Here is a 23,832-nt window from a genome sequence, read left to right as displayed (position 1 = left end):
CGAAGTCTTTTTATATGTACATTTTGGCAGTGAGTTAGAGCTTCCCATATCTGCTTCATCTTGTTCAGTGCAGTATTATCTTGCCTGAAAAACTCCTGCAGTTCTTCTCCAGAGAATGAGAGTACTCCACAAGCACTTTCTATGGAAAAAATGAAAGAGTGGAAGGTCACAAGCTTAGAACTAACAGTCAAAATGACCACACGAGCATTTGTTGAGAACTGGAAGGGGTGAGCACAGATGCATGCTCAACTGTATTTCCAAATTGGAACTGGGAATCGTTGGGATAATGCTGAGGCAGACTTTAGAGTTGCAGTGTCTTTAATTGTGTCAGACAAGTATACCAGGAGGTATGTAATGTTCATTAAGCTGGCTCAGTTGAATCTTGGATTTGCAGTAGATGAAGAGGATGCATGCAATTTATTAGTTCCATGTCAACTGATGTCTAGCATATTAAATAATTAGTTTGTAGGATGGAATTTCCAAATGGTGACAGTCACTCTTGCTGCATTTGGCTGTGGTACCTCTAAGTAATGCTTGTAGTAAGAATTGCTTTACTCAAATAGTAATTATGGGATGGCCATTTATTTATATGTCCCGTCTTACTTGACATTACCTTTTATGTTACAGCCAGAAACAATTGGTGCACTTTTCAATCTTAAAGACCTCTGGTTGGATGGAAACCAATTAGCTGAAATACCTCAGGTAAGAATGGGTTCTAGTGATACTGTATTGAAGGTGCTTTTAAAAGAAAACCTTTTCATTACTATCTAAAAGGAGACAATCTAAAACTGGCTTGTTTTCTTATTTCATTTTGCATGGGTTTGGCTTTGGATTTTTAAGTTTTTTAATAATTTCCTCTTTAAGGGATTATACGTTATCAAGTATAATCACGTATGCTGTCAGACACTTCGTTTTAAACTTTTTGTTAAAGGGATTGTTTGCTAATAGACAAATTGTTTGCTAATAGAGTTGTTTGGTTTGCAGGATGACATACTCTTTATGATCTTGGTGCGATGATCAGGGAACCACTAACTGGCTGCTCTAATCCTCGCCTTTTATACCTATCTAAGTCACAGTTTTGACAATTTTGAGAATGAATCATTGTTTTCGACTGTCATCTTCCACGTAGATGCATTACTTGGTAGTAGAACAATGGTTCTACTGTTGCCATGACGGGAGACTTTCATCTATGGAGGCAATCCCCCATCTGACATCAGTCATGGAAGAGGGACCATAGCATTTAAAGCTTACAGCACTCTAAATTCCCTTCCCTAAGAACAACTATAATGTGTGGGTGGGTTTCTTTTCCTTTTTCATTTAGAGCCAAGTTAAAACCTGCTTTCCCGTGTTCCTTGTTCAGCTTGTTGTCATTTGCTGTATTGATCTCACTGTCAACAATGTAACTTGGAAATTGGTTACAGTTTAGTGGACTTTGTTGACTTGGTTGTTGGCTTGGCCTAATTATTTTTTAAGTATATCTATTTAAACACTGATAATCATTCATAAAAGGTCAAAAGTGACTTCAGCAGCTGCTTTTGTTGAAGCTGGCTATAACTGTGTGTTTTGTTTGATGTCTGAGGGATGAACTTGTAGGATAAAAGCTATGTGTGTGTTTAATGAAAGATTCTCTTGAGAGGCAAACATTTTCTAAAAAAAAAAAAAGAAGCCATCCTTTGAGTTAGAGTCAGGGCTGTCTATGTATGAAAATATAGTATTTGTGAAAGTAAAGGACAACTCCCTTCTTCCTCCTATCGTTCTGTTCTCCCAAAGATCATTTAAATGACTGAAGCGTGAACTACTGTAGAACACGTGTAGGGGTGTATGTGCACATGGGGAATGGGAGGGTTGCTCTTATACTTAATAGGGAGAAAGGTATTTCTCTGTCAGACTTTTAAGCTGATTGTCAGATTACCATTGTAAAAATTAAGTAATCATAATTGTAGGTGATGGCAGTATAACTTGGCACTTCAAAGATGCTTGCTAGAGCAACACTCCCAATTCCGATTTCTTCATTTGTTGCAGCTGGGAGATGTGAAGATATGAAATCCCTAGATGTCATGGCATGTTGCTGTATTGGACAGGAGAGACTAATCCTAATTTGCCTAAGATTAATTGGGAGGGGCAGACATTAGTTATGTGAAGGTTGATAATCAGTTCTGAAAAAAAAACAGCTTTTTGTTCTTTCCTTGTGTTTTTTTTACTCTGTTTTGGTTGGTGCTTGCCTGGGTATGCTTAGTGTAGCTTGTAAGGCTACTAAAGCCAGTTGTGAAATATAGAATAAGAAACTGCAACTTGGTTGGTTTATCATGCAAAATTTACTTACATATTTCTTTCAACATTTAGAGGTCATACAAAGAGTTGCTTTTCTTTCTGGAATTTCAATGTGGTAGCACATTTTTCAAATTGCTTTGTGACATGTTGGAGCGTGACTAAAATTTCACCTTGTGTTGCAGGAAGTAGGAAACCTGAAAAACCTGCTTTGTCTGGATGTTTCTGAAAATAAATTGGAATGCCTTCCTGAAGAAATTAATGGTCTGACTTCTTTAACAGATTTGCTTGTTTCTCAGAATTTACTTCAAGTCTTACCTGATGGCATTGGTAAATATAGAATGAATGTTATCATTCAGAACTGTTTAATCCTCTGTAAACTGGAAGTCGTTTATTTTCATGTCTTCTGAAGTCTTCTCTTTTTGTGTAAGAGATGAGCTTGTCTTAGCTTTTTTTTTTGCTTAGCATGAAATGCATAACTATTAATTTAGTATTTTAATTGTCTACGTAATTAGTTACTACGTAACCTCTTAATTCTTCTTTGGCCTGCACTTGGTACTTACTAGAACAAAATAAAAGTTAGTATATCCTCACTGTTCCTACTGTGTGTAAGTTATGGTCAAAACTCTTCAACATTGTAAAATTCTAGCTTGTAACATACTGTAGGTCACTTGCTAAGATTGGCTGATGGTATTGTTACAAAGAACCCTTCCTCTTTAGTGGGGGTGTGTAATTATCTTGAGCTGGACGATGTGGTTAATCCTGTATGGGACCCAGTGGGAGATTTCCAGTTTCAGCCTTCACCCCTGTGGATCTGAACTACAACCCTTCTGGTTTGTGACACTTGAAAAACAGTTTACAAATTTCCTTTTTAAAGTAAATATCTTTGCCTGTGAAGTAACTAGTGAGACATTATTTCTTTACTACTCATCAGCTATTTTTCCAGAATTTTTCTTGATGTGAGAGTGTGCTTTTCCTTCCCTTTTCAATCCTGTAGCAGAGAAATAATTTAAATAAGAAAGTGGAAAAGAATGGACAGACATCCCCACTCTCTCCATATGCTATGTGAGCCTGAGAAAAGATAAATATTTCTTAAATTTTAAGGGTGTGGGCTAAATCCTGTCCTGCAGTTGAATAGTGTGTGTTTGGTAGAGCTGTAGCAGCCCTTTCTTATGGTGTGAGCTAGCCAGTGCAGTGTTGTACATCATAAGTGATGTATCATCTTTTGGAAGGGTATAGATCATGCAGATTTGCAAGAGGGAAGTTTGTCTATAACACCAGCTGCTAAACAAGAGGAGCTGCCTATTCTTAATAATCCTTATAAATAGAGATCCATTGCTAGGGAAGGTGATTGTGAAGGGCAAGGCCGTTTTGTGCCAAGCCTAGTTTGCATGTGCTTTGTAGCATTTTCTCTGTGTGCTTTTGTCATAAATACAAAAATGCTCCAGCACCCCTGAGCTGCCTGTTTCAGTGCAGCACCACCTCCAAGTGAGGAAACTTCTCTTGATGTCTCACTAAGGCCTTCCACACTTGAATTTGTGGCCATTTCTGTCTTACCAGCACTGCAGAGAAGTGTTTGGCTCTGTCACCTCTGTCGCAGTTTTTTATATAGTTGTGGGCTCTTCCTTGGTGCCTCTTTGGCTGCCCTTCTGTTGGAGTAGACAATGCCAGCTCCCTCAGCCTCAGCTCATATGTGTCCCAGCTCCCTAAATAGCTTTGTGCTGGACCTCCACTGCCTTCTCCCCATTTCTTTTGAATTAGCAGGGGCTTGAGACACAAAACCGAGCATGCTTTTACAGATGTGGCCTCATCAGTGTCCATTAGATGAAACACAGCAACTTATTGTATCTGCTGAATGAAATTTCCCAAATTTAGCCTGTTTAATTTACATCTGGTGACAGCTCACTGCTAGTCCATATTCAATCTGGTGTCCACTATGGTCCTGAGGTCCTTCCTAGCAGTCACTTTCCAGTCACTTTCCTGGCTATATGGGTGCGCAAGGTTATTCCGTCCAGGTGCGGAGCTCTGTGCACCACCTGAACTGCAGGTTTCTGTTTGGGAGGCTTCTTTATTATCTTACCTGAAAAAGAGCATTTAATTGTGTTGGAGAATTTATGAAAGTTTTTCAGCAGGATGATTCTCATAATTAAAGCAAAGTTACTAAGCCAAACAAATGTATTCTTCCTCTGCCTAGGAAAATTGAGAAAGCTGTCAATTTTAAAGGTTGATCAGAACAAACTTATTCAGCTAACAGATTCAATTGGAGACTGTGAAAGCCTTACTGAACTAGTTCTAACAGAAAATCAACTGCAGGTAAGTATGTTCTTGACTGCTCAAACGGCTAGCGGTAAAAAGGCTTGTTGGGAAGTGCTGATTCACTTAGCTTCTAAGGCTACTCACCATCCCTACTTGCTAAGTAGCATGCTTTCTTTAAATGTATTTTATTTCTAACCTGTTAAATGAGTGCTGAAGATCAAGTTGTGCATAGTAAAAATTCTCTCTTCTAAAGATGTAAGCAGTTATGTGTATTCACTCTTGAATCTTTCATGATCACTAAGGGAACTGGAGTACCTGGGGTGCAGGTATCATTTACTTTGTTGTGTTTTTAATGTAGAGGTTGTGCTGCATTATGTTTTCGCCAATTTTTGTTTTGCATTATCTGGATCAGGCTTGTTGGAACTGAATAAAAGCTCCAACTGATGCAGAGCTGCTGTCATACTGTTTCTTGCTCTGCTGATTTGCTTCAGTGAGGTACTAAATATGATATGTAGTCAATTAAAATGAAATTCCAGACTCCCACCAGGTGTTTTCTTCTCTTTCTTCAAAGCTGTGTTCACATTATGTTGACATTTGAAATCGAAAGTGGAAAAGTTTGTAAAAATCTAACGTAGAGCATTTCTTAAGCATGATAAGAGTTTATGTCTTTTGGAAAGAGGTCAGTTCATAGCACCTAGCTAACAGACTTACCTCTCAGTTGGCTACCTAGGGAGCTTCCTCTTAGGTACTATGGTACTATTTCTGCATACGTGCTTCTCTTTGCAGCTGTCATCTGTCTACCATCTTAGGGCAGAGATAACTCATGAGTGAATTAGTGTTAGGAACTGAAATTCTTAGACGTTTCTTCTGCAAGATAAAACCTTGGAACTCCTTCAGAAGGCACGGTAATAACCAGAAATAACTACATACTAATTTTGAAAATGGATCAGTCTCTTAATTCATTTTTAAACTGAGATGAGTTTTGTTCTGTCTTTTTGTGTTTACAGAATTAATTTGCATATTTCTTTGTTTCTGTTGGCACAGATATTACCGAAGAGCATTGGAAAACTGAAGAAGCTGAACAATTTGAATGCCGATAGAAACAAATTAATATCTTTGCCCAAAGAGGTAAATCTAATGCAATTAACTTGAATAGATGTGATTATATAAACAGAAAATTCTAATGTCGTGTTCTTCAAAGTAGTAGCAGATGGCTTTGATCCACTGGATGTTCTTCCCGAAAAAGTTGCTACCAGAAATGTGCCCATAAGATCTCAACAGATTAAATCTGAGCAACATATGTGTTGATTTGGTGGCTTGGAAGTGCAAAATGTCTCTCATTACAAGAGACGGATCTAATCAACTTGTGACTAGTTATTCTCAATGTGGATGTCAGGTCAAGCACTATTTGAAAACTGAAAGTTCTGTTTAAGTGAATGCATTTTTAAACATAGGTATGCTTCTTCTGTAGATAGTATAAAAATTCTGCCAGCAATCTTTCTACACTCAATCTTGTGAGCAAGACTGAAAAGAGGATTTTCATATTATGAAAAAATATTGTTTTGACTGTCTTCTTAATTGTGGAGATCTCAGACTACTTTTAATATGAGGAACTGAAGTGACCAGAATCAGTGATATCTGAAACCTTACAGCTATGCTCTCTGGGACTTCTACACAGAATCACAGAGGCTGACAGGGATCTCTGAGTCCAACTGGACCTATTCAAGCAGGGACACGCAGAGTAAGGTGCCCAGGACTCTACTTCTGGCTTCTGAAGATCTCCAAGAATGAGATTCTACATCCTCTGGGCAGCCTGTGCTAGTGTGTATGCTTGCAGTAAAGAAGTATTACCTGAAAGTGCTCCCTGAAGTGCTTTTTGTATATTATAACAATATAAGGAGTGAATGAAGGTAGAATTTCTGGTGTGAAGCTAAATATAATGGTGGTCTTACAAGTTTAAGTTCTGGAAAGAGATCAGATCAATATTTATGCTGCATCCTCTTTTCTCATTTACTTGTGATTGGTTAAAGCGTGTAACTGAGAACTAATTCTGTTTGCACTGCTATTTCTCTTGCTTTTGTCCAAGAGATTCTCCAATGGCCTGGTCTGAGCTTCAATATGTTGGTTGCAGAAAACAGGCTGCCTTGTTGTTCCTTTCTGGTTTGGTTTGAAAGTGCGTTTGATGAGAGAGGAAAGAGAAAGACAGGAGTACTGCAGCTCCTCTGGCAGGACTGTGACTCCTGCATCGAGATGCCACTAGTGCTAAAGAGGAAATTACCAAAGGTGCACCCAGATGAATTGCATAGATGCTAGCAAGAGACAGGATCTTGAGAAAACTGTTTCTGGGTTAGGATGTAATGACAGTGTGATTTTGTGCTCATTCAGCAAAAAGCTTTCCATGTCTTTACAAAGAACTTAATGCATTTCATGAGTGTCCTAAGCATCTGTGCTTGTATAATTATGTCTAGTTTAGCTTTAAACTAGCCTATAGTTTAAAGCATGGAAGGTTTTACTGATGCATGATCCATTAATAGTTTATGTAGTGTATAGAAACTTTTCTTGGTTAGTTATATCATAGAATTATAGAATGGTTTGGGTTGGAAGGGACCTTTAAGATCATCTAGTTCCAACCCCCCTTCTATTGACAAGGACACTTCCCACTGGACCAGGTTGCTCACAGCCCCATCCAGCCTGGCCTTGAATGCCTCCAGGGTGAGAACATCCACAACCTCACTGGGCAGCCTGTTCCAATGTTTCACCACCCTCACAGTAAAGAATTTCTTCCTAATATCTAGTCTAAATCTACCCTCTTCCAGTTTAAAGCCATTTCCCCTCATTCTGTTGCTACCTGCCCTTATAAAAAGTCTCTCCTTAGCTTTCCTGTAGGTCCCCTTCAGGTACTGGAAAGAGGGGACCATACCATATCAATGGAGTTGGAAAGAAGGGAGTCTTCCATATAATGTGTGTGTATTAAAGGCAAACTGAGGAAATGTGGAGTGCCTGGACTGTGAAAGCATCACAGGAAAATCAATGTATCCTCTGTTTGCTGATTCAGGGGCAGTAACTTATTACCCTGTGGGGGATAACCTGTAAGATAAGTATTGGCTGTGTTTGCTGGGACTTGGAGATGGTGTATAGGGTCTTTTACAAAGTGTGTGAGGGCAAGAAATGTGGCTTGGAAGGATCAGGGGAAAGCGTAAGAGCAGAAGATTTGGATTCAGGAGCAAGTAAAGCAGGATAAATATGGGATACATTTGTCTGGATGTGATAACAGAAGTGAGGTCTTGGCCATGGGAAAGGAAGTTACAGATGCTGAACAAAAAATAGAGAATTGAAGGGTAGAGGGAGAAAGCTTTGCCTGATTAGTGAAGGAGTTGGGGACATCAAAGGGTGAAGTGAAGAACAGGAGTGTGTGTGAAGGTCATTACTGCGTGTAACTTTCAGCACTGGATGGAAAGGGGAGTGGGTACTTGCACAAAGGATGGCCTAAAGTAAGGGGCAAATTTGTGTTTGAGCAAGGTGAGTGATGAGAAAAGGAAAGGTGGTCTCTGGAATGACAGGAGCTAAGGATTTGTAGGAAATCCTTGAAATAAGGATGAGAAAGGATGTTTTACAAGAAACTTGGCAGAGAAACAGAGGAAACAGCTCCTTGGAATCCACTTCTTTGAAATAAATCTATTTATTTTCTGTAAAGGTCTCCACACCTAAATATCTTTCTCATTCGAGCAAACACTTTCACCTTCTGTTTCATGTGACTTCATACTCTCTCTTCAAACTCTTCAGATTGCCTTCTAAAAAAATTTCATAGCTCTAAAAAACAATTGTGTAAATAGAGCACACAGGTGTAACAAGTGCTGTTTGCTGTTATGCAAAGCATCCACAGGAGTGGATGGGGAGGGCACTAACAGCAAAGATGCCAATGATCAGTTTCCCTGTGGTTGGCAGGGAGAAATGATTTGGTATTGTGGTGGAATGGAATGTTCTTTTTACACTTCTTTTGTTACTGGCTTGGAGAGAGAAAAAAAAAAAAAAAAAGAGAAAAGCAAAATGTATTGATTGAACACCTAAGCTCTGCTAGACCAGCTGTGCTGTCACGATCTTCATCCCTATCAGAAATGGGTTTGGAACATGAATTAACGAATTTCTGTTAAAGGTACAGTCTTGTAAAATGCATATGGAAAATGTGGGACTTCATGCTATGGAGAAGAACACATGCAACAGATAAGTTTACCCACTGGTATCTTTATCGTTCACTCCAAAGTAGTGAACATTTTTTATACATGCACACACACACATATGTATGTATGTATATAATGACAGAAATTGTATGCCTGCTATGATATTCTTATATAACTTAGTGAGATAATGTATGAATTTCAGCTTTTTGTTCATTTGCTTGGGTTTTGTTTCTGTAGTTGTTAGCAGTTTAATTGGATTGGATTTGGGTCAGCCTGACAAGCCATTATTCTGCCAGACTGTTTCTATGCACACTTGTAAAATCACTCTCTGCTTTCTGGTGTAAGAGTTCTTGACTTTAGATTATTGAGGAATTTGCTTGCAATAGCCTTTCAAAGTTTCCTGATTCAAGGGTTGTTCTGTATCTGGTGTGGATATATAAGATAAAATGTGAAACAGCTGAATGCCTGACAAAGGCTTGAGTCACTGTCAGATTTCATCTTCAGTATCTCATCTTGCAGCTTGATCACTCTCAGTGAAGTGAGTGCTGTAGCATACTTCAGCAAGAACTGAGTTTGTCTAAACCTGTTTGTAGTTACAAATGTTTTTCCCCTGAAACCTGAAAGACCTGCCTGGTGACTCTTTCATATTGAAATCCCACTCTGGCACTGAAATGCTGGTGAAACTGGAGTGTTGATTTTGGCACTTACATAAATAATCTCTTTGGAATGTTTTCCACTTCATGTGCTTTCGTTAATGAGTCTCTACAACTTGCAGAGATCTGGTAATGTCTTCCTAGCTCTGAGGTGTATTATGGCTGAGATTTACTGCTACAGTTGATGAAACTGTAATTGTTTTTTGGGGGCAGTAGCTGCTCTTTTTACATTTTAGATTTTTTTTTTCCTCATTTTTGTAGAAGTATGTTTGTATCTCACAAAGGGGAAAAAGACGCTGAGGAAAAATGTAGGAAAATTTGGCTTGAGTCATACGACAGAGAAGCTTTATTGCCGGGTTCCTCTCATACCATTCACTGGTGGTGCAGGGGATGTTAAAGTGAGTTTGCAGAAAATTCTCCTAACCAGTGTAAAGTTAGGAATAGCTGCTAGTGTTATTTATGAATTATGCAATTTCTTCTACTTCTAATATTGCTGTGCTTGCAATTAAAGAATTAATCCTTCTAGTCTGTGGCCAAGGAAAACTCTGTTTTTATTTGCTCTGAATGCAGTCAGGGTTTTGGTTTGTGACACCCTGAAAAAGGTTTTACAACAAAGGTAGTAACTGTTTAAATTAGAATTGTATAAGCTTATTGAGAGTTCTTGATACTGACAGCTATACTAAAAGCTAAGAGAAAGAAATGACCAACAAAAGAGATGAACCTCAACTGGTCACATACTAAAGAGTAATCATAATATTTATAACAATATTGTATTTTCTTGCATTTCTTATGCCTCTGTGAAAAATGCTAACTGTTAAAGGACAGTGAAATTAGTTCATAAATTTTGGGCAGTTAGCAGTTGCTGAGATCAAAACGCATTTATTCAACTAAAGTAACTTTCAGGTTTTCTAAGTTTCCCACCTCTAATTTGTGATTTGGTTTTAGAATGCTAATGAGAGTATGTCATAGTCCTGAGAATTGATCAGTGATGATGAGTGGCTGTGACTGCTCAGCTAAGCTCAAGAGAGGGAGGGAAAGTAAGTTTTTGGGAGGGATCTAGAAGGCAAGAGAGGATTGAATCTGTAAACTCTTCATGGGTTCATCTACAGAAAGCTATAACTTGAATGCAGAGATGTCAACAATAAGAAAAAACAAATGGCAGTTGCAAGGTTATTCTTATAGAAAATTGCTACAGAAGTCAGATGATCAAAAAATATTCATCTAATGGAAGTGTCAAAATAGCAGCCACCATGCAGTAAAGGAGTCGTCAGCAGCACCAGAAGAGAAGTTCTAAGGTGCAACAGTTCCAGAGGACTGTTAAGTTGGTACTGAGTATGTGGATGTCTAGAAAGTGGAAGACTGAAGTGGTGAACACTGACTGTGATGAGATTGTGGAGGGGAGTTTTAGTAGGACGAGTTGACATGTTCTTTGTGTATGTCCAAGGTCTTAATGTTTCTCCAGAAAAAGGAAGCTGAACATTAGAATGAGACAGAAGAACAACACCTCCAGTTTTGTGTGAAACCTAAAGAAATCTTAGTGGCACCCGTAGTTGTAGAAAGCCGTCCAGATTCAGATGAGCATTAAAAAAATCACAGAATTGTAGAATCGCTCAATTTGGAAAAGACCTTAAGGATCATCGAGTCCAACCACAACCTAACCACACTACCCTAACTCTAACAACCCTCCGCTAAATCATGTCCCTCAGCACCACATCCAAGCGGTTTTTAAACACATGCAGGGATGGTGACTCAACCACCTCCCTGGGGAGCCTATTCCAGTGCTGAACATCCCTTTCTGTAAAGAAGTTTTTCCTGATATCCAACCTAAACCTCCACTGGCACAACATGAGGCCATTTCCCTCATCCTGTCACCAGTGAGAAGAAACCAACCCCACTCTTGCTATAAGCACCTTTCAGATATTGGAAGAGAGCAATAAGGTCTCCCCTCAACCTCCTCTCTTCCAGACTAAACAGCCCCAGTTCCTTCAGTTGCTCCTTGTAGGTTTTGTTCAGGCTTTGCTGTACTGTAAAATCAATTATCTCAGAGTTAGCCCTTTGTATTAACAATCATTTTCTGTCTTAGATTCAGTCTGACTGAAGTTTTTGTTCTTTGTTTTTAGTCTGAGCTGACTGTTCTCTGAAGGTGATGGGATAGGAGAAGTGAATAACTCTTACTGAAGTGTCTAGAGTGAAATAATGCTCTGATCAGTTGTATGTGACGTAGACATACACAACTCTTTAGAGATGTTTTCCTTGTACCCAGTTCACTACAGAAGAATGGTGAGGGCTTGGTAAAGCCTCCAGAGTTTAGGATAGTTATCTGTGTGCCTAGAATAAAGCACATATTTGTCCATTAAGTGAAGTCTTGTGCTCAAAATGAACGATGTGCTTAACTGTTAAATGGGCTTGTGGTCCAAACTGTGTACTTGGTGCCTCCGTCATGGTTTGGCAAGGTCTTCTGTAAGCATGTGATGAAAACCAGGGAAAGCATGAGCAGAGTGTGCCTGGTTCTTTGTCCGTTAATGACTTTCAGCCAAACCAACAAAGCTCCCTGTATTGTATTACTTCATTGTGGTCAAAGCGATGCTTTCCTTTCAGCATGCCTTCGGTGTGTGCCCTGTGCCTCAGTGATAACACTTCATGTTTAGGTTTCTTCAAATGTTGGATTTGATGTCTTTCTGTACTGCCAGATGAGTGCAGTCTTTTATGAAATGAAGGTGATTTTTTTAATTTAACTGTTGGCTTGTCTTTTTTCTCTGTGATATCTCGCCTGATGCTAACTGCTTGTTAGGTGCTGCCTGTGTTTTTGAAAGTTTCATAAAAAGATTTCTGTATCTGTCTGTTATCTCCCCTCGGCTGCCCTACTTAAAAAAAAAAAATAAATAAAAATGTCTTCACTACCTCTGAGTGAAACAGACTTTGAATAACTATCTGTTAACTGATAGCCCAAAGTAAAAGTAGCTGAAGACAGCAGCAGCTTCCAAGATCTAACCCTTTTTAGAGTTGAAGAATGTATGTTCTGTCTCCATTTGTTGGCATGCTCTTGTCCAATATGGATAAAGAAAAATAAATTGAACATCTTTTGTATTTTCTTAATTGTTAGCCGCTTGGAAAATTATGGGTCAGGTAAATTGCTAACCCTGTAAGTATTATTCAGTCCACAGTTCTACTGTTACCTTTCATTAAACTGCTTTAAATGCATGATGTCTTGGGCTGGCTGGTTCCACTGCTGCATTTTTCCATTGTCACAAGTAGAGAAGTGCCAATCTCATCAGGGCTGCATGGCTTCCTTTGTTTGTTTGCCTAAACTGTTTGGATCTTCATGCTCTAAGACTGAATAATGCAAACTTCATTCTTAGTAAAACAAACACTGTCTACAGTTAGGGCATCACTTGCCAGCTCATCAACATTCACTTAATTGTATCTCTTGCTTTTCATGGCTCCTTGTGTCAGATAAACTAATTAGACAGCATATATACTGTTTTTTTTTTTAATGTATGGCTCTCCATATTCTATGAATGCATCAAGGCACGTTATTTGAGAATCTATACTTGCTTTCAAGTGATAAGCAGGAGTTTTGTACTACAAAAGGTTTGCGTGTGAGTTGAGCATTGGTTTCTAAGGGCTTTGATTCACAAGCTAAAATAGCTAACAGGATTGCTGCTCCTAGTGTACATATGGACCCTGAAAGGCTGATCCTCTCGTGAAATAGCTGCATCATAGGTGGCAATGATTTAAGGGAAACCAACACAGATTTTGTTTTGTCAACAGAATATTGTACTGTAACTTTGCACAGTAAACAGCTTGTGAATCAGAAGCCATGAGCAGCTCATGGCTGCCTTCTTCCATTAAAATGTACTTGAAATATAAAGGAAGTTGAGTGGGCTATGAATGCTCATTTTGTTTGTCTTCGAACTCACGGTGGCATCCTTTCTAAAATGCATTTTTTTTGCTTGGTAAATAGTACAGGTTAAATTGAAATGATTTTTACTTTGTCTACAGCAAAACTTTTGTGGTATGTCTGTAATCTAAAACTTTGTTTTGGACTGGGTTGTGGATTTTGCAGAGTCAGAACTGACAGTTAACAAGAATATATAGACAATTCTAGCCCAGAATTGGTTACTTGAGACCAAGGTTAAATGAGGTGTTGCCTGCACTGTAAGAAAAGAACCTTCTTACGTGTATGTTACTGTAGAAGTCACTAATTTTTTCAGATGAGGTCTTCTAGTGGGTTTGCTGTCTATACTTCAGATCTAAGTCTGCTTAACTGGAAAGCTTCAAAAGGCTTTCAATATTTTGATGGTAATATTTGGAATAAGGGAGGAAATGCACTTTTTTTGTTGTTGTTGTTTTCTTCTTTTTTCCTGCTCATGAATTTTGTAACTGAGAAATAAGCCGTAGAGCTTTTTGAAGCTATGTAAGATAAGCAAATAAAGCTAGGTTTTTCTTTGTGACTAGAAACAAAGAGTTACTTAGAACAGCTTTCAAGCTGCTAAAATTAATTATCTTGATGTTTATAGAAGTAGCATTTACCATCTGGAACAAAAAGGTGGAACGTTTTCTTTTAATTTAAGATAAAAGCTTTATTTTTCTGAGAAATACCTTTGATACAAATTACAGATATTTTAAGGGTAAAACTGAACTCTCATCCTTTACACCTGAAAATTAGCCTAGGAATGAAGATGCCTATGTTTGGATAAATTGGTAGAGACATAGGAAATTAGACTGAATTGGCCAGTCCAGATGGGAATTATTCTGAAATGAGATGTTTCTATCAGAACAGGACACCAAAGATGTTATCTACTTTTCAGTAGAAAACAAAGATGTTTTCTACTTTTTGTGAACTTTTCATCACACTTTGTTGACTCAATAAATGTCAGGAGTTGATTGGTTTATTTATTTGATTCAGTATTGCTTAGAACAAAATAAAGTTAGCATGAGGAAAGAAAGAGAATTAGTATGTAAACATTGAGTTAAAAAAAGTTGAATGTTAAAGCTAGTTTTTTCTGAGGGTAGTCAGCAAAGTGGCTGGTTATTGACTTCTTCCTGGTTTGGAAGGTGATAAAAGGGTAGGTAGAGCCTGACCTGTTTGTAAAGGTACACATTATTCTCAAATAAAGCTGTTTAAGAAACTACTAGAGCATACTGTCTTCAGGTCAGGCTTCTTTTAAGTTAACACTTGTTTGCAGTCTGTTCCTCTGGGTGAAGTGTCTGGCAGGCATTGTAACTTGAATGTACAGTGACATCTTACGTGACCCGTACTGCATGCCATTGTTTATATTACATTACTGCAACAAAAAGTCTTTCTTTTTCTCCTTTCTAATATAGATTGGGGGATGCTGCAGTCTTAATGTGTTTTCTGTACGTGACAACAGATTATCTCGAATTCCCTCTGAAATTTCACAAGCCACTGAACTCCATGTCCTGGATGTTGCTGGAAACAGGTAAGACTTTTGTGTGTCGTGTTCTTTTGCTGGTTTTACATCATTCTTTCTGATGACAGACAACACTCGGTCTAATAATGAAGTTGCAAAAAGACAGTTGTGACTGTAGTGTTAGCATTACTGTTGAAAATGTCGAAGTAATCTTCTCTGGCACAAAGGAGCATTAATCATGTGTTTTTGTGTAAAGGTATTCTGGATTGCTTTCACTTAAGGAGAGGATAGGATTTAAAAACCCCTCTGGATCTGTATTTGTGAATTAAACCAGATAACCTAGACAATTTTGTACAGCTTCAGCAGAAACTGCCTACCTTAATGTGAAGTAACACTAATATTGAGTATCTTAGGGATACTAGCATGAGTGGCAAATAATGCAACTTTCGCTGCGCTGCTTCTCATGAATCTTAGCTGATACGCTTCAGAAATCAAAGTGCAAAAGGGATCAGGTTGAAGCATAAACCAGCAAATAAATGCAGTTGCTTAGCAAGAACTAAAGTGAAAGAAAATAAATGGAAGACAAGTGGCACCTCATCTGTGCCATGTAATTACTTCATAAGCACTTCTGTTGTGGCAATTGTGTAGGTGAGGTTCCAGAGCAGAAGCAGCAATCTGCGTCCCAGGGCAGTTTACTGCAGTAAAAAAGCTCAGCATTATTTTAGCTTATTCATAGCTACAGGGAATTAAGCTGCAGGTTCTTTTTAAAAGAATAGTTCAAGTTGATGAATACTATAATGCCTTGTATTAGAGGCATTAACCTCACTCCAATTTATTCCATCTCAAAGCTGTGTACTGAATAGATGCTCATGAAGTTGACTCATAAGTCTCCCAGATGTTACCTTGACTTTTTCCTTTTTTTTGTAACTAGGCTGACGTATCTTCCCTTCTCACTGACCACCTTAAAGCTGAAGGCTTTGTGGTTGTCTGATAACCAGTCCCAACCTTTGCTGACGTTTCAGACTGACACAGACCCTGAAACAGGAGAAAAGATCTTAACATGTGTATTACTTCCTCAAATGCCTTCTGAGCCTGGTTGCCAAGGTAAATGCTTAGAGTGAGTTTTTGATTGCATAATAGAAATACTTCTTTGTTTACTGTGTTTTCTGTTCTGTAAAGATTTGTAAATCAAGCTTTTTGAAATCTGTGCATCAACTCTACTGAGCACAGTTCTGGTTTAATTTTTACTTTTAATTATTTCTCGGTAATCGTGCTAGGCTTCAGAAGACTTGCAAACATGATTGGGAATGTTAATGACAATAAAATGCCAGCGGTTACAATGTATGAAATACAGATCTGGAGGAGGATGGCTTAATTAATTCTGAGATTTGCCAGTGGGCCAAGTAATGGAGTCCATATTTGCATACATTGTTTATGCATTTTAAATTACACATATATACATGATGAAAATGGTTGGTCTTCCTGCTACAGTCTCTTTGCCAGAAAAATAATTGAATTGCCAGTAATAAGCAGTAGATGTTTTACTTCTTAGCGCCCTAGGTTTCTTTCAAGCAGATCTACTTTACAGTCATTTGTGTTCTTCAACAAACATAGAAGCATAGTTTTAAGTTGCATTTACACTTTATGCTTGCCTCTCAAGTGGAACTGTAAACTCGTCTTCACTGCTTGCTGTTCTGGTGGCTTCTGGATGTTATTTGTCTTCCAAAATTTTTATAGCGGTGTGTGAACATTGAAGGGGATTTACCTGCACCAAATATTTAAACTCTTACTGTAACCATTGGAGAGTAATGTATCCTGTCTCAGAATCAACTTTTAGAATAAACCACATGGATTGCTCTCTCTCAAGTACAAAGGGAGCCTGAGGAGAAGAGCTCAGCTGTAGATATGTGTTTTAAGTGACTGTGCTTAGATGACGGTAATTCAGTCTTTCAGTACTGTGGAGCTGGAGCAAATAGGAACTGTTTTAACAGCTGAAGTGTGGAAATGGCTGTTGTGTGTGAATTTCAGGGTTTTATGGTAGTACAAATTACATTAAGAATTAAAAGAAATAAATGAGTCAACTTCTTTAGATTATGAGAAAATTAGTTACCTCAAGAAGGGTAATGGAGACGGAATGTCTCTCTAAAGGCTTGACTAGTAGAAAATCTCATCTTCTCCAAAAATTTCTTCTTATGGCTTCAGGAATAAAAGACTTGGAATTAAGATTGTTGGACATGTGCGTCTAGCAACAGTAAAAGTAATGATATTGTGATATGGAAGGCCATATCACTGGCTAACAAGTAGCAAATCTAATCTGAAAGACAAACATATAATGGCAAGTACATTAAGTTATATATTCAGATTGTAAAGCCATCACAAACCTGAAATAGCCCCAAGTATAGAAATTTCTTGTTTATATGGAAACTACGTATCACATGTACTTGATAACAGAAAACTAATGCTAGCTCTGTTTTTTTGTCCAAAATACATAAATAGACAGTTGCATATCTGGATTGGAGGTTGGCTGGACATTGCAGTTATTGATGCTTGTAGCATGCTGATGTTTTAGACTTTCTGTGAATCTTCAGTTATGTTGCTGTTCTCGCAGATAACCTGCCACGATGTGGTGCGTTGGAGAGTTTGGTAAATGAAATGTCAGATGAGACATGGAATGAACGGGCAGTGAACAGAGTCAGTGCAATTCGCTTCTTAGAAGATGAAAAAGATGAAGAGGATAATGAAATGGTATGTTTTCCAAGAGTTTGGACACCTGCAGGCACTGCAATCTTAATGCGAAAGTGTGAAAAGGATCTGAGCTGTTTTGCTGTAAATATTTCAGCTGTGACTGCATGCATTTTTGTCATACTAATTGTAGAAACTGTTCATATTGACTGCTGAAACTTTTCATATTGACATGAAATGTCTTCTTTTTTTTTTTTTTTTCTTCCTTTTTGTTTTGCTTTGAATATAACTTTAAGTTCTGATGCAGGGCAGTCTTTGTTTTGCTTTCTTTTCCTGTGTTTCCTCAGGATGCTTTCTCTCCAGCTTTCCAGAAACAAGATAGGATCTTCCTCTGCATCTGTGAAGCTTTACTGCCTGAAAGTATATAGAATCTAATTTAGGATTCCAGCACTCTGGCATGCGTCTCCGCTAAGTTTGCTACCCAGCTACATTGTTTCTCTCTCATTTCTATTTCTGGTCTCTCTCTGCATTTCTTCTTTTATTCTTTTTCACTGTTTGCATTGAAATGCTCATTAGTTTCCCACTTAAACCAAGGATGTGGGAACATCTGTCACTGTACTTAAAGACCTCTCCATCAAGTTGGGCGCTGCATGTCCTGTAGATCAAAATGCAACTTAATCTTTAACTTTACTAACTTTTATTAACAAGTATAAATCTCTGTAAAGATTAAGAATGCTTCAATCAAATGTTTTGGCATGCTTCTTGAATGCTCTAAAAACTTGTTAGTTGTTCTCATTAGAGCTCAGCCTGAAGTACTTCAGAGCGCTGTCTGGATTGTAGCGTGCTATAAGCATGGTCTTTCTTTGGAAAGTGGCTCTAAAGATTCTTACCTGGTAGGGAAATGAGCATTTAAGTTTCCAAATAAGATGCTTGCTTAGCCCGAAGCTGGAAACCAAATGTCTTTGACAAGCATTGTTTGTAGATTGACTGATAAGAAAGTTCAGAATGATGCTTGTTAACAACTGTATTACCTAAGAATGCCCCTACCAGGGCTGGGTTGTTAATGATAACTGTTTTCAGTCGTGGTATTGTGGACTGACATGAGGACCTTTATAGGGAAAAAAGAGGCTTATGATCCTTTTTGGGGAGGGTGGTGATTTCTAAAGAAGTCTTGACCAATCCGCTTATTTATAGCTGGGACATCAGTTCCTCTGTAGTTTACATGTCAATGGCATGCATATACTTTGCATGTATGATCTTGTGGGATTTTTTCAAAACAAGCCGGATCATGATTTTTTTGTTTTATTTTGAAATATGATCTTATATCACCTGGATATTTTTGAAAAAATAAAAAAATCCCAACTATACTTATGATAGAATCTTTACTTCAGAAGTTGTAATTGCACTTCATTTGAGTGGCTTTCAGATGTGTAGGTCAAGAGGGGAAAACTTTTGCTCTTAAATAGTTCTTAAAACGTCTTTTATTTGTCTTCACAAACAAGCAGCTATGAAAATAACTTTCAAAATAAAGCATAGTAGTTTGAAAAGGAAAAGGAGGAAAAATGAAGAAGAAAAAAAATGAATAGGTAGTATTTTGTATGCAAATGCTAAAGCCTTGAAAGCGTGTGTTGTTTTTCAGAGACAAAGGCAAAACCACTTATTGCACTGTTTATTTTTAGAGAACACTTCTAAGGCGAGCCACTCCACACCCTGGAGAATTAAAGAACATGAAAAAGACAGTGGAGAATTTACGGAATGATATGAATGCTGCTAAAGGACTGGATTCAAACAAAAACGAGGTCAATAATGCCATTGACAGAGTGACCACTTCTGTGTAGAATTTCATCTCCAGGTTTTTACCTCCTGTGTCTTCCCCTGCTGTTGAAATGTTCCTGTCGTCTTCTGGGACCTCACTGAGCTCCCTTTTTGTTTTTAACCAGAGCCTGATTCATCGTCTCCATATATGTGAAAAGTACTACCCACTGGAAGGAAGTGCCTTATTTCATCCAGGCAGCGAATCAATCATTTCCAAATCAATATTGTAATTTTAATAGTACTACGGTTTTTTTAAGTATAATACACTACTGTACGCAGAATACAATATTTTTGTCATAAACACAGGGGAAATAATGCTTTTCTTTTCCAGAGTGCTGGGATATCTTCTTCCCAGTGGCTGGATGTGCTGGTGAGAAATTTAGTTTTGTGGAAAATTGATACACTCTCTCTCTCTTCTTTTTTTTTTAATTTTTTTGGCAGCTCAGATGGTGTAAATTTTAAAATTTTGTATAGAACTTTCATAACAAAATGATGTATTTCATTTTTAAGAGAAAATTTATCTTGAGCGGTACATATTTTAGTATTTGTGGAAGAGAACAAGTTTCATGGACAACTGTATTCATTTGTTTGTACCACCCATTGTGCCTTATTGTGTCTCTTATGTCATTCTAGTCTTAAAATAGCAGTTCTTGAGGAAAGTGAGTACATTTAAACTTGGTCTCCTGTTTTAACTGTGTTTTTCTTTTCAGACAGTAATTTGTTGAGATTTTTACAAAATGGAATTTATGTTTATATCATGGGATTTTAGTTCACAAAGCACAAATGTTAGTTTTGTTATATATGGAATTAAGATTAAAATGACCCAACTGCTATTGTTTATTATGTTATGCACTCACACTTTAATTTAGTTGTAACAGAACAACTTGTTTTGGATGCAGTGTTGCATTGCAGTCACTAGAAATTCATGCTTTTTTTTTTTTTTTTCCCCAAATGTGCCATCTGTAAAAATAACTTCAAAAACAGCACGATTTTCGGAAGCACAGTATAATTCTAGTTTTATGTATTACACAAGAAAGCATGATTCTTTTAAGTGCTTTGGTGGTTTTATACAAGTTTATAAAACCATAATAATAATAATAATAATAAAAATCTTTAAAAGCTTCAATAGATTTATTGTATCATTAAAATAGCAATTAAAGTATGTATGGATCAATATTGGCATTTACCACGTTGCACTCTACAAATTGGCATTGTTACCGTGTTGCACTTCCAGTGGTGATTTCAAGGTCTTATTAAATCTGTGGGTTCTGGTTTGTTTATAAAGGTAAGAATTAACTGAGCTGAATTCAGTAAGTAACAATTTTGCAAAAGGCTGATAAACATTGATTTTTGGTTCTACGGGTTCTCTGTGTGCCATGAACTAACAAAAGTCTCTAACTTCTTCAGCAAAGAGACTTGAGCAGTCTGAGTTCAGGGCAGAGATCTTACATTTTTAGTGTGACCTAATGCAGTGAAATCAAATTTCAACAAAATGAAAGACATGACGCTTCTGCACGTATGGCTAACCACGTCCATTCTTCCACCTGAAGTTTATTCTAGTATGCATTGGTTGTAATAGAATTTTTGGGGAAAGAGGAAAATGAGTGAGCCATGATAGCTTCTGTGTTAAAATTAATAACAATCTACAGTATTTGATTGTTTTTGTAGTTTCTTAAATTATTACTTGAGGCTTCTACAGACTGCATTCCTTTCTATTTTTAAATCACACAAGTAGGTATTGCAAGCCATCTCCAAATATTCAAACCTGAACTGGCAAAATATATTTGAGTTTTTATTTCTTCTCATCCCAATGACTCCTCCTAATCTTTGAGGCATAATCTCTTTGGAGGAGCTGCTATGGTTTGATAGGCGTTACGTTAATTCATGGATGGTGAAGCTGCATTCTTCCCAAGGTAGAGTTCTGGCAATTATTCTTGATAAGCTGCTATTAAAATAACATGAGAAAGAAAATGAGGTTTTGATATAGTTGACACTAATTTTGTGTAGAATTTGTCTTTTAAAGTATTTACTGGGATTGGCAGAACCAAAAGTTTAAAAAAACAAACAAGCAAACAAAAAAAACAACAAAAAAGAGGAAACGCTAACCATTAGAACCCAAGCAAAACTTAGCAAATCCTTGTGAATGAGGTGAAAATGAGTTCCTAAAAAAGTTGGACCAAAGACAAAGGCAGAAAGACTATTTTATCTTTGATGATAGATACAGCCTTTTTCATTTTCATCCTGGGTGTAGGAAGGCCCTTTAGAGGGATCTGGACAGTCTGGATCACTGGCCTGAGACCAGTGGGATGACATTCAACAAGACCGTGTGCCATGTCCCTCACTTTCGACGCAACAACCACAAGAAATGCTACAGGCTTGGGGCAGAGTGGCAGGAAGACTATGTGGAAGAAATGGACCTGGGGGTGTTGGTTGATGCTCAGCTGAACATGAGCCAGCGTGCCCAGGTGGCCAATAAGGCCAGTGGCATCCTGGCTTTTGTCAGAAACAGTCTTGCCAGCAGAAGCAGGGAAGTGGTCATTCCTCTGTGCTCAGCTCTGGTGAGGCTGCACCTTGAGTACTGTGTTCACTTGTAGGCCCCTCACCCCAAGAAGGACATGGAGGCTCTGGAGTGTGTCCAGAGAAGGGCAACAAAGCTGTGAAGGGTCTGGAGCACAAGTCTTATGGGGAGTGGCTGAGGGAGCTGGGATTGTTTAGTCCGGAGAAGAGGAGGCTCAGGGGAGACCTTACTGCTCTCTATAACTACCTTAAAAGAGGTTGTGACAAGCTGGGGATCAGCCTCTTCTCCCAAAAAACTAGCAACAGCTCTAGAGGGAATGGCCTCAAGTTGTGCCAGGGGAGATTCAGGTTGGATATTGGGATTTTTTTTTTGCCTTTGAAAGAGTGGTCAGACACTGGAACAGACTGTCTGGGGAAGTGATGGAGTCACCATCCTGGGAGGCGTTCAAGAAACGTTTAGATGTTGTACTGAGGGACATGGTTTAGTGCAGAAGTATTGGTTTTAGGTGAACGGTTGAACTTGGATAATCTTGGAGGTCTTTTCCAACCTTACCTTGGTGATTCTGAGATTCTATGATTTAGGGCATTTAAACCATGCACCTACTCCCCCCGATGAAGTCCGAATTATCCATAAACCTTGTAATAGTTTTATGATATTTGCTTTGTCATTGTTTTATTTTTAAAAATGGGCTTTTAGTCCCCCTAAAGAGGCAGAGAAATGGGGCTTAACTTTTGTTCAGTCCTGAAGTGGTCAGGCAGCTGTACTTGATGAAGCTTTTTTGAACTGAACTGTTCTATTCTGTTAGGTAATTGCTTTTTGCATGCTCTGGAAGGCTTGTGGAAACAGTTCTGCAACCCAAAAGCTAGTTGGAAAGCAAGCAGTACTTGCTGTCTTAACTTTGATATGAAGTAATTGCTTGAGAGTCTTTTTACTTTTCTTTTGAGTCATGGGAGAAATATTTGTTTCAGTTTTTCTGCCATGTTAGCTAAATGTAAAAGGACAGCAGTGAATGAGGGATCCAGACCTGCTGCTTTCATTTGGAATGGTGTCATGTAATTTCATCCTAGGTGGATGAGTAGTCTAGTCTCCCTGTTGTCATCCAAGCCGAAGATAGGTGATCTGAGTTGCTTATTGAAGGTGTTTCTTTGCTTCCATTGATTTGTAAAAGAAAATAAAGTTAGCTCAAAATGTGATTCATCTAGAGATTATAGGAGCTGATGTCTACTGTGAGACCATCCTACTACTATCCTGAAAGGAGTGTCTTTTTTTTTTTTTTAATAGGTAGAAGAATGCATGTATATTCCTAGTCCAAACAGTGGCAAATTGCTACCTTCTCTTTCCCCCAGTCTAAATGTTGGGTTCCCACTGGGTTCATCATAAAAGGAGGGGTTGCATATCATTCCACCCATTGAACATGCTGGTAGCCCAGATCAGTGGATTCCTGTGATCTCTCAAATGGTCTGCATACATGACATTTGATAAAGAGTACACTTGTACTCCCAACAGTGCCGATACAGATCCAGGCAATTTTAACCCTATTTTTAGGCAGAAAAACCTGGTCCTGAAGGAGTTTGAGAATCTGTCCTTGAAAACAGGAGCTTTCCCTTTCTAGTCTCCCTGTCTGGCCTTCTTTAGTCTTGCTGATGCTTTTGGGAGCCTGTATAGTGAACATATTTTTTAAAGTTTTTTTTCCTTTTTTTCTCCCTCTTTAAACTTCTACTCTTTCAATTGCTTTGTAAGCCATTTGGGAGGTGGTTTAATGCATGGAAAGAAACACTGCATTATTTGCATGCTGTTATTAGCTAAATGGTTAACGAGGGAAAACCAATTGACCATAGTGATGGAGTGGATTTAATATTAACCTGTTTTTATTGAAAGTCACAATTCCATAGGCTTAGAAAAGCAAAAGCAGTAGTTGGTGTAGCAAGTGACTTTTCCATCCCCCTTTTCTTGCTGCAGATGTTTTTCACAGTTTCTATATAATTTATATGTCAAGACTATTTTTCTAGCTTACATTTCATGTTTTTGATAATCAGTGTGTGGTTGTGAAGTGGGTACTAGAAACATGCACATTGATTTTTTTTTTT

At 38.0% G+C, this 23,832-nt stretch overlaps 2 protein-coding genes across 2 annotated transcripts in view; both read left to right on the top strand.

The window, feature by feature from the left end:
* The window catches only part of LRRC1 (leucine rich repeat containing 1), a 42,165-nt gene extending 21,812 nt beyond the window's left edge, over positions 1-20,353 (top strand). Inside the window, exons 6-13 of the mRNA XM_019613587.1 lie at positions 628-702; positions 2,454-2,598; positions 4,463-4,581; positions 5,569-5,652; positions 14,684-14,799; positions 15,662-15,834; positions 17,339-17,475; positions 19,092-20,353. Coding sequence (XP_019469132.1) covers positions 628-702; positions 2,454-2,598; positions 4,463-4,581; positions 5,569-5,652; positions 14,684-14,799; positions 15,662-15,834; positions 17,339-17,475; positions 19,092-19,250 — 1,008 coding nt within the window. The 3' untranslated portion in view covers positions 19,251-20,353. The remainder of the gene's footprint in view (positions 1-627; positions 703-2,453; positions 2,599-4,462; positions 4,582-5,568; positions 5,653-14,683; positions 14,800-15,661; positions 15,835-17,338; positions 17,476-19,091) is intronic.
* Positions 20,354-20,728: 375 nt separating this feature from the next.
* LOC104909960 (elongin-A-like) overlaps positions 20,729-23,832 on the top strand; it is a 61,794-nt gene continuing 58,690 nt past the window's right edge. Inside the window, exon 1 of the mRNA XM_031552247.1 lies at positions 20,729-20,743. Within this exon, the coding sequence (XP_031408107.1) occupies positions 20,729-20,743 (15 nt within the window). The remainder of the gene's footprint in view (positions 20,744-23,832) is intronic.

This window comes from Meleagris gallopavo, chromosome 2, assembly GCF_000146605.3.
Source record: "Meleagris gallopavo isolate NT-WF06-2002-E0010 breed Aviagen turkey brand Nicholas breeding stock chromosome 2, Turkey_5.1, whole genome shotgun sequence".
Classification (NCBI taxonomy): domain Eukaryota; kingdom Metazoa; phylum Chordata; class Aves; order Galliformes; family Phasianidae; genus Meleagris; species Meleagris gallopavo.
This window is presented reverse-complemented; position numbering and strand designations above follow the sequence as displayed.